At 41.0% G+C, this 11,083-nt stretch overlaps 1 protein-coding gene across 1 annotated transcript; it reads right to left on the bottom strand.

Moving 5' to 3' along the window:
• Positions 1-322: 322 nt before the first annotated feature.
• Positions 323-8,016, bottom strand: zgc:65811 (uncharacterized protein LOC393524 homolog). Its single transcript, XM_041957313.1, has 9 exons — positions 7,880-8,016; positions 7,518-7,623; positions 6,682-6,787; positions 6,493-6,590; positions 4,430-4,504; positions 4,212-4,313; positions 3,496-3,591; positions 3,196-3,279; positions 323-1,604 (listed from the first exon to the last, which is right to left on the bottom strand). The coding sequence occupies exons 2-9, from the start codon at positions 7,581-7,583 to the stop codon at positions 1,515-1,517; spliced, it is 717 nt and encodes a 238-aa protein (XP_041813247.1). The 5' UTR covers positions 7,584-7,623; positions 7,880-8,016; the 3' UTR covers positions 323-1,514.
• Positions 8,017-11,083: the final 3,067 nt, after the last annotated feature.

Raw genomic sequence — 11,083 nt, 5'->3', positions numbered from 1 at the left:
TGTTTGTTGTGGTGACATAATGTTCGTTCCCATTAACCAATGAAGTCATTATATTTCACTTTGCACTGCATAATTCCAAAGAGCTTTAAAAACAGTGCCTTCTAAAAGCCAGTAGCACCATAAATTCAACACAAACAAGGCAACAGAAGAATCATGCCGGTGACGGCTGGTAAAAATGAGACTCATCAGCTTTGGTCATTGCGACATTAACTTCTTTTTTCCTCATAGGTGCCGACATTGAGGTGTGAACAATGAAATAAAGACACTTTTACGCAACTGCACTCTTTGTTTCGTTTCATGGAAATAACAAGTACACCACTCATTCGGGAAGACGAGGGGAAAAACCCTCTGGAATATTTATTCAAAATGTGTGAACTTAAAAACAATATAATGCAATCAAATAGTGCTGAGCATGAAAAGCAATTCAAGGCATTCAGTTTTCTTTCTAAACAGGACACTTTATGTATTTCTATTTGGCCACAGACGGAAAACATGGGAATGCAAATGATTAGCATAATGTCGTTAACGGCAAGGTGTTTCCCTCGGATTCATACCAGCGTTGATAGGAAGGCTGCACTTCTGCTTCACAGCTCTAAAGCAATGCAACACTTGAAATGTTTATACAATCAGTTTAAGCCTGCAGAATCAGTCCTATGGCCGTCATCATCATCATTTTTGTTTTTTTTTTGCAAAAACTATAGCAAATGAAAATTTTGTCTGTTGTGTAATTGTAACATGACACCTGAATGTATAGAAATGAATAGGTAAAGTGAAACTAGCTGCCTAGTCATACACCCTGACATACTTAATGGCTGATGTGATTATAAAGCTAATGAAATAGTTTAACCCTTTTGCATTTATACCTAAATCTAACACAAACAGCGATAACTGTCCCGTGGTTTAGTGAGTATTTAACTCTTCCACATGCAGCAACAAACAAAAATCACAAAGCAGCAGCAGTGTTAAAGCGCTGCTGTCAGCGTAGTGCAACATAAAAGCTAACAGACAAGTAGAAGTTGAATTTAAAATACAGCCTCTCATTCTCTACCAAACAGTTTGTTAGTGAACGGATGTGCTGTCAGCCTCAGATGACTTATCGTGTAGTCCACAATGATGTAGGGGCCTGTCAGGCAGGAAAGCACACTCTGTCTAGCTGTGACAGTTCTTGTTGGATGAATAATGGCTCATTATAAGTAACGTCCATTTAACCAGGAGCTGCTGTGTGATTATTTTAAAAAGCACAGTAAAATACTGATGGTTGTAAACAGCTCTGAACAAAGCAGGTTTTTGTTTTCTCCCCACAATGGGTCAAATTATTAGTACAATGTAATGTTTTAGGATTATAAAAATGTCATTTTAACTCTAGCTCAGCTCTGAAACTAGTGTAATCAGTGGTTCACGTACAGAGAAAAAAACAATCTGTACACGTTTATTTGCTGGATGAGCCTGACTTCCAGCAATGGTCTTCGTTGATGAGGCAGAGGAGGGTATGGGTTGGAAACTGAATCCACTTCTTAGTACACAGTCGAGTAGTAGGCAGAGACCTCCTGCTGGACTCTCTTGATCTGCTTCAGCAGGACAATGGCGCAGACCAGGGCAATAATCTGTCATGCAGACACAGGAGGAGGAAGGGGCGTAAAGAGCAGGGATGGGACAGAGCTGTGCAGTGATCAGCCTGCTTCTCCCTCCTTATCACATCCAGGATTAAACCAGCCACAGAATGAGTTAGTGTGTGTGAGAGAGAGGTTGCATTTATAAGCTCCTAGTACCAATCTGCACACAGCCACACAGAGAGAAAGTTAAAGGAGAAATCCAGCCTTGGCAATGTATCCTTAAACTCTAGATTCATATGCCAAAAAGGAAAAATTGTAATGACTGTAATGACTTAGTGATCCCGTGGCTTTCGATCCAGCATCATCATTTGCCCAATTACTTTGGTTTATGATTCTGTACTTTGTGTAATACTAATTAGCAAGTGTTAGCATCCTTAAAGGCTAAACTAAGATGGCAAATCTGAAAAATAACATACTGACTAAATCAGGGGTCACCAACCTTTTTGAAACTAAGAGCTACTTCAAGGGCACTGAGTAATGCAAAGGGCTACCACTTTGATAATACACTTCTGAAATAACAAAGTTAGCCGTCGCCACAGTCGCACCGCAAATGAGACACACACAGTTTTCTTTCACGTTAGTAAAAAAGAACTCTTCCTCCCATTCACTGTGAAAATGATAAGTTTTCTTCCTTTTTTCTGCCATGTTTTTGTGGGTAGAAAACGTGTTCGTCTCCTCATCTTTGCAGCACTTACGAGCTCATCTCGCACTAGACTGACCTCTGACCCATACTACGTCAGAGTTCGTATATTAAACTTTTTTTATGATATACATTATTTTTACGTTTTTATGTATTCGTTTTTAAATTTACATCACTGTAAATGTAATTCAAAAAGAATAGCAACACAATTAAATAAAATTTTTGACATAGCTAATTCGTGATTAGTGCTTTTTTTAGAACTGGCTTACGGGCGACTGATGTGGATGCTGCGGGCGACCTGGTGCCTGCGGGCACCGGTTTGGTGATCCCTGGACTAAATACTAGAATGCTGGTGTTGTCAGTGTGGCATGCTGAGATTAGCATTTAGCTCAAAGCACAGCTGTGCTTCCTGCCTCACAGCTGTTAGCTTGGCTGTGGACTCTTAGTCTTGTTAATAATCAGATTTAGAAACTTTTTAGATTTTTTTTGGTCCTATTTTCAACCATTGTATATTATTTACAACAAACATATAACATAAATTCAAATACAGTTTTTAAAATAAAAATGATAAATAAGGACAATTGGTCATCAGTTTGAAATGATTGAATCTAGGGTTGCATATTACCTCCTCCAGGTGTTTTTAGAGGGTAATGCATTGCTTCAGCCTTTGTCCCTGCAGGCCACTGTACCTGCTTTGACCATGAGCCAATCAAAGCACTGCAAAGTCTGTATCTGGCTTCTGATTGGCTGTTTGATATGACGGTTGCATTACCCAAGTCAGTCGCATCTACAGTACATCTCTGCTCTACTTTGCATAGTGGTACACTTCATAATAATCTGTATTAAGTGAGTGGGCAAATACACACAGTATTTAATTCTAAATACAAAATAACAAGGAAAATGTGCAGTGACTTTTAAAATAAAAATTTAACATTTGCCTACCAGAAGAGCTCCAGTTCCAACAAAGATGCCCATCACCAGTGGTGCTTTACTGTCAAAGACATTTGCGATGACCCCAGGACAATTCTGTAGGAACACCAAGATAAGAGACACGGTTACACCCTCTGTACTGTAGCTAACCCAGAGTCTACAGCATATATAAGTTTAATTTCCAGTGGAAGGAACATAAAAAAAGTTTCATTAATTCTCCTTTTTAAACAAAAGTCACCTTAGACTGTGAAGACTGACACCAACTCAAAACCGTGCAACATATAGGCTACATAAATCAACTCTTTTACTTACAGGCATGACGATGTGCTCAAAGATCCCATCTGGTTTGGGACAGGTCATTTTTGCCAACTCTACCACCGGGACCCCTGTCACTCCACAGCAGTGAAGCTGTAGGGGAGGAGGATGAAGACAGATTAAGATCACGCAAGAAGCCTCCAAATGAAATGAATGAGCGGCAAACCATCACATTCGCTATTTCACAGCAATATATGGAGTCTTTATGTGTTAAATAATTAGTTACATCCATATGTAAATAAATGGTCAATCATTTGTTAAATCATTTGAGACATTTTTAAAACTCAGCTCTTTATTATGGAAAGTTATTTCATCATTCAAATTTTTAGCTGTTTTTAAGTGAGCCTTGTCCATTTTTATTTTATCATGAAGTTTATTTTTTCTAAATGCCTTTTTTAAAATGTTTTCATGTCACTCACATGAAATAAAACAGACTTTTGAAAAGGGGCATCTTTGAAAAGAACAAGTCTATGCTGAGATAAAAAGTGTTTCCAGCAAATTCACTTTTCATAAAAATGATTGATGAAATAAAAATTCACTCCGTATAATGAAATGTTAATATTTTTCCGCAACTGTTTCACAATTTGCTGGATCATTTACACAATTTATTCAGGATTTTTGTAGTTGTACAACCATTAAGTTCTAAGCACGTTAAGGCAATAGTTTTGAGTTAAATTGCGCTTTTATTTTGATCAAATGGAGTTTGTGCTTACCGTTTTGTGGATGAATGTGAGAGTGGCACCAATGACTGGGTCTCCATTTTTCAAATACAGAGCATAAATGCTGCCGTAGAACTCCACGATGCTCATCGCAACCTTCATGACAACGATTAAAAACACAACATCATGCTCATTAATATGAGGCATTTACTTATGGGTGTTTCAGGTATTTATTTATGTCTTCCTCCTCTCCTTTTCTGCTTCTCTCTCACCTCATCACTCCTGGAATAAGCAAGCACTCCAACAACAACTTCAGCCAAAGCCAGAATGGCCAGAAGAGTGGAGAACTGAAAAAAGAAGAAGAGGCAAGTAAATGAATTATAACGCCTGAAAAAGTTTAATAAACAGCTCAACACGCTCCGACCACTGCTGTGCATGTGCATAAAAACAAGAACATGCAAAAGTCTGCTTGTTTTTGTTTTCACCAGTAGGAGGAACGCTGAACATTCAACTTCACAGAAATGTAAAAATGACATACAAAATATTTTAAAGAGCAGCATTTTCACCTCTTATATGAAAGTTGGTTGCTATCTTAGAAAATGTTGAGTTAATATGCAATCTATTCATTTTACTGGCCACTGAGGCATATAACGTCTCTTGACTGCGTGCAATAACTAATGATTTAGAGATGTTCTAATATATTCAGGCTGTTCCACCTCATAAAACTTGTACAGGGAAGCAGGCGCTTCTATTAATGCAAGTCATAACAACAGTTGAGTCTCTGTGTTTTAGTCGCCTTGAGCCTGAAATCAGCTGCGATGCTCACATTTCAAAATGATGTGTTGCAATTTGTTTCTGTCTGTCTGATGCATGAATTACATTCTCTTCTGTGTCGCAAAGCCTGTTTTTTCCTGCAGCACAAAAGCCCTCTCAGCCTCCCGCCTTTGTGCGATGTAACAGTAGAGGAATGCCTCTGAACTTTCCCACAGGGACACTGAGACGACACCGAGATAAAACTGGGAAATGCCATGGAACAGGAAAATCTGAGGAGCAAGAATGAACGAACTTTTGGAGGTAATCACAGATCGTTTAAAGAATGTGTATGCGTTTGATTTTTCAACATATTCTGACCCCACTGTCGGTTTATAATACCCACTTTGTCTGGGATGTAACGTTGTACGCTGACCTGATGACGAATGGAAACAAGAAGTGCAGAATCCCAAAGAGCTCTGAGCAACAAAAGGATCTCTTTACATTCCTCCCTCGCACCCGTTGGTTTCTCAACATGAAACTGAGACAGTTTTGATACTTTGTGGTCAAAAAATTGGGGAAAACAACGTGTCTGCAGGCTTCAGCAAGTTCAATCATGATAATGAAGAACAAGAATGAGCAAGTCACTGAGATCGTTTTAAGCAGAACGTGAAGGGACGGAGCGCTACAGAGAAACACAACTTCCACATACTGAACCTTAGGGGGTGGCTTATTTACAGTGAAGTTGCACGAGCAAACGTGATCTCAGCACAGCAACAGGAAGTACAAGCTAACAGGCACTGTGGATGCTTTCTAACGGAAACATGGGTTTAGATATGCAGCAGATCTTATCTACTAGATAACAGTTGGCCTTGGATGAAAAATGGGCTTCTGCCTCTGACAGAAAGCAGTTCACCCATCTTCTTAAGAGCCCCGCCTCAGTTATTTAGCAGCTGTGTGTTGAACATCTTGCTAACTCAATGACCGCATGTCTGTTTTGTGTTGAACAAGTAGTCTACGCAGCATCTTTTTGTGTTCCTTGGTTCTTGATTTTAAATGACAAGAACAGACTCGTGCAGTCTGTGGTGCTCTGTCCCCTTTCAGTCCGCTTTCGGGTTTCAGTTATGAGCCTCTGAACAGAGGCAGAAGGCAAACTGAGCTCAGTGAAAGTAGTAATCCCACAGTTTAGAGATATACTGTCGCAAGTCAAACTGAATTCAAAATGATTTGTTCTGCTGTGTAGCTTTATCTAGAACCATATATCATATTTTACTTGTTGATTTTTTCTATGAATACACTGATTCTGTAAAGTAACTACAAACTAAATGTATCAAATGAATGTTTAAAGTAACATAAAATGGAAATATGCAGGTGAAGTACTAGTACAGTACTTTAGTAAATGTATTGTAGTTACCTTTTAATCACTGCTGTATATCTTAGCCTTACATGTGTACTACTCAGTGTTTGACAAAGATTTCTCAGATTTCTCATTGTGTGAGTTGGCCAGTTGTGACTCCACAGGAAAGCAAACCTGGCTGTGGTCCCACTTTACAAGGCAGTTACTGAGGAAGGAAACCCGTCTCACCACTTGCAGGGCACATCTTTTCTCACTGCAGGCGCCGTAGTCTCCAAACGCCACCACGACCAGCATCACTGTCCCCAGAGCGATCAGCACGGTCACAGCTGATAAACAATCGAGAGACACGTCTGTCACGGGAAGGGTATCAGAGGCAGAGAAAAAGCAATCACGCGAACGTGTAACACATGCACTGACCCATGAAAAAAGCCCTTGAGTTGAGGACCTCGATCTCGAAAATGCCTCTGGTGTTACCGCTGAACCTCAGCCACAAGCCCAGACCCAGAAAGGCAAATCCCAGCATCTGCCAACACACACACACACACACACACACACACACACACACACGCACACACACAGAAAAAAACAAACCACATGCACACCAGCGGTCCTCATTACACAGTTTCACATCTTCAAATATTCAAACCGCATCTGTAATATTGTGTACGGCGTCAGATGTCTTATTTCCAGGGACAGCTCAAGATGATTTTTTTAAATTCACATTGTGGAGGACTTAAACTACAGGTGGCATGCAAGTTTATTTTTGTGCATTCCCGCTCAAAAGTTGTACATTTTTAGTCAATTTTTCTACTTTCAATTTGTACTACTTGATTTTTGCAGTTCTTGCTTGTCTTTTTTGAGTTTCTCTATGTTCAGACAAAGTAGGTTAAAGAAGTTAAACAAACTGAACCATTTCAAACAGTAAAACTACACCAAAGAGTGCACACGAGAAGCACAAGAACATAACAAAAGGGTAGAAGTATGATCTTCTATCTCCCTTTCTCCTTTCTTATTTAGCGCTCTTCACAGAACAGATCTGGTTATGTATGATGAAATACTGACAGACATGTTATTTCCGGGAAATGTCAGCAACAGGTAACCTCAGCTGGATTCAACAGAAACGAAACCTCCGCAGAGCAACGACGCACCCGCTCACACTCAACTGAACTACACGGTAACGAGTTTTAATGCGACCTACAAAAACAAACAATGCAACAAATACAATGTTTACATACATAATTAGACAGACTTACCGCAAAGATGAGGTTGAAGAGGAAGAGGATGTATTTGCAGACGAGACCACATCCATCCAGAGCCATGATGACCAGCCGTTTGTTCTGCTGCGTCCACTAGGGAAGTCTGTAAGGTGGATGCTGGGATCAGCTCATCTCTTCTGCAGGCCTCTTTCGTGCCATTACAAGTTAAACACATACACATGTGCACACACAAACACACTACACCCTCTAAGGGCTATACTCTACATGTTAATTGCATATGAACCACTGGTGAGACGTCTGAGCGTTTAAACAGCGCTGCTTCTTTAGAGATCATGCATAGCCTTGTGTAACGTGGCAGCCATGCTGCACACAAAATGAGCAGCAGATGAAATAAATACCTGTGTTCGCCGAAGGTTTTCTCAGCCCCGCTCCTCACTGACTTACTGACAAGAAAGACGACAAACTGCAAATGCTCAATCTCTGTTACTGCGTGCTCTTCTTCCAACCCAAATATGCGCCATGCCCCGCCTCTTTTACCCCTTCAGTCTTTTCATTGGCTGCGAGGTGCGACTGACACGAATTAGCACCTATGAGCAGAGGAGCTGATGCGGCCAGGAGAGCATCGCCATGTGGGAGTGAAACTTTAGGAAACGAGAGCTATCAAAGGTTAGTTCTTCGTGTTGTAACTGGCAGTAAATAAACTGTTAATGCGGGTCCATTTTTTTAAACTGATGTGATGTTACAGGAATTCATAGACAAATGTGTGGCCAGTCAGCGCCATTCGTCATTCTTCTGCCAATTTGCTAACCTAGAATAATCTCTTATGAGAACTTATTTGATTCTTGTAATAATGAAACTTAAAACTTACCACCCAGGTAAGAAAGGAAAGAAAGGACAGGAAATGGGCTGTGCCATCTCTCTCTCTTTCTCACACACACACACACACACACACACACACACACACACACACACACACACACACACCTTTGAGATAATTCACCATGTTTAATGTAATTGCTGTGCAGAGACTTGGCTAAGTAAAGAGAAGGGAGCTGAGGTGGAACTTGAGGCTTGTGGCTACAGACTATTTACTCAATGAGCAAACAAAAAAAGAGGAGGGGCTGCCCTGTTCCGGAATAATAACTTCCACTGCAAAACAAAGGAAAGAATGCAAACAGCCACAGAAAATATAATGGAAGGTGTTACTGTAGACATGGAGGTGGAGAAATCTCACTAAGACGGGTATACAGAACAAGTGACGGTGAAGTTCTGCTACTTGGTGGCAGATTACAGCTGCTGTCGCACATGAACTGCTGAGGTGCAAACAGCTGCTGATGTGAGCACAAGGGGTGGTAACACACTGGGCCACTATTAGTCCACCATAAATCTTGTGTGCCCCACAAACCCTGGTTCACCAAACAGCTCGGGGAACTCGCAGGGAGGCTGACATGGATGCATTCAGGCCGACCGGACAAAACCTGAGGAAGAAGAACATGAAGCCAGGACCATACAGCCGTCTAGAACTAACTCAGGACAATCATACATTACAATAAGAAAAGCTCTGCAATCAGCCTGATCCCCAGACTGGATGACGACCCCAACACCTTTTACACCAGGTGTGAAGGGTCCCCTACCACACTCTCTGATGGCCCACTGCCCCTCCCTTCTCTCTCGCCTTCACAGACCTACCACACACACACGCACACGATGGACCACTGCCATCAGTGTGTGTGGAGAATGTCCAAAGTGCTAATACCGATTCTGATTCTGACTGATTCGACACAGAACACCAGGAACGATGGTGGCTCTCAAAGGGGGACTTAAGGAAGTGAAGCTGGGATGAAGTTTATTTAAATAATGATCCAAACAAAGCTTGTGATGAATTTCGGTCTACTTTTATGACAATTGCAACAAACTGTTAGAACAGCAGAGGTGTAATACACGAGGTCCATGGAAAGTGCTCAACAGCATAATTAAAAAGGCTACAGGAAAATCTGATTATTCAAATTACTTTATTAGCAATAATAAACCAAACATAACCAAATCAAAAGAGATTGCCAATTACCAGCTGGCCATAATTAATATTAACATGAAATGTGGACCAAGTAATTACGATGGTGAAGATGATTGCATTGGTTATATACAGTAAATATCTGCACTATTTTTCTGAAGAGAAGTCAGGAGAATACATATATACACACACACACACACACAGAGACACACACATATACATGTATACATGTATATATATGCTGCTGTAATGTGAAAATTAAAATGCAGCAACCCACTTGCACTACCTCTGTGTTTACCATCTTCTCTACCTTGGATTGATAGTATACAGTATGTAGATCAGATGTACAACGGTACATGAAAATAAATGGTAGTTATGTAAAAAAAAAAATTAAGAAAACAAAGATTACCAGAAAACACCTCAGGCGTAGTTAAAAGGTGTAAGGTAGCGTCCATGTTGTCGTTTCTCTGAGTGGTGTTTTTGTGCAGTGAACATGACACGGGGTCATGCTCACGAGTTTATTAACGTGGCGTTAATGTGTCGGCGGAAAACTGAGTGTTCGCACATAAACGGCTTGTTGAGCCCCACACTGACAGTGTCAGCCGTGGGAAAACACCACGCGCCGGCTTTGACACGAGCTAGTTCAGTTATCTTGTAAAGCAAAATATCCGCTCAAATCCATCCACCCAGGATACATGGGGAGTGAAATTACTCATCAGAAATCACACATTTGGCTTTAAAATCAGCAAAAAAGTGGAGTGTGGGTTCTACAAGCTTGTGACTGATCTTAATTAATCATTTGTTTAAGATAATAGTGGAAAACACTATTTCCCATTGTCCAAGCTTGCATCTTTAAATTCCTTGTATTGTACGGTCCAGAGCCCAAAGATAATAAGCTTACACTCATATATGATAAAGAAAAGATCAGCAAAAATCAGATAGTGTTTCACTCTTCTTGCTTGAATTCTTGCTTGATTTGCTGAGCAATCGTTTCAGCTCAAGCCTAAACGTGCTGGGAGCTGTGTGACGTCTCTTAAACTTGTTGATGAATGCGGGGGTGTTAAAAGCAACCTGTGCTTCCCCGCTGCACAGAGAAGTGGTCGACACAAATACATGCTCAGCCACAGAAGTGTGCAGAGAGGGTGCTTGAAGTTGGAGGTAAATGACAATGAAAGCGTGCAATGTGAAGACTTCAGGTAGTACAAAATACAGATGTTCTCACAGATACCGCGGTGTATTTTTCACAAGCAGTAGCTCTTCATGACCCGTGAGGTCTGTGGCTGTATTAAGAGAGTAATGGCTTCTGCGGGCTCTCATAGCCTCTGTCAGTGAAACAGGCGGCTGTGTGGAGTGATGTGACCTCGCTGCCGTCCATCATTGCAGGTTCGGTGGGTGGCAAAGGGACAGGTAGCGGGAGAGAGACGGAGGTTGATTGAGTGAGTGACTCAGAGGGAGAGAAATAAGCACACACACACACACACACACACACACACAATGCACTGCACTCTCGGCTGCTCATATGCACACACAAACACACACAGTCGCACACATTTACACATTGGCAGTCAGCCTAAAGTAACAGCAATCATCC

Source organism: Chelmon rostratus, chromosome 17 (assembly GCF_017976325.1).
Source record: "Chelmon rostratus isolate fCheRos1 chromosome 17, fCheRos1.pri, whole genome shotgun sequence".
NCBI classification, from domain to species: Eukaryota; Metazoa; Chordata; class Actinopteri; order Chaetodontiformes; family Chaetodontidae; genus Chelmon; species Chelmon rostratus.
Note: the sequence above shows the minus strand (reverse complement) of the source record. Positions and strands in the feature narration are given on the sequence as shown.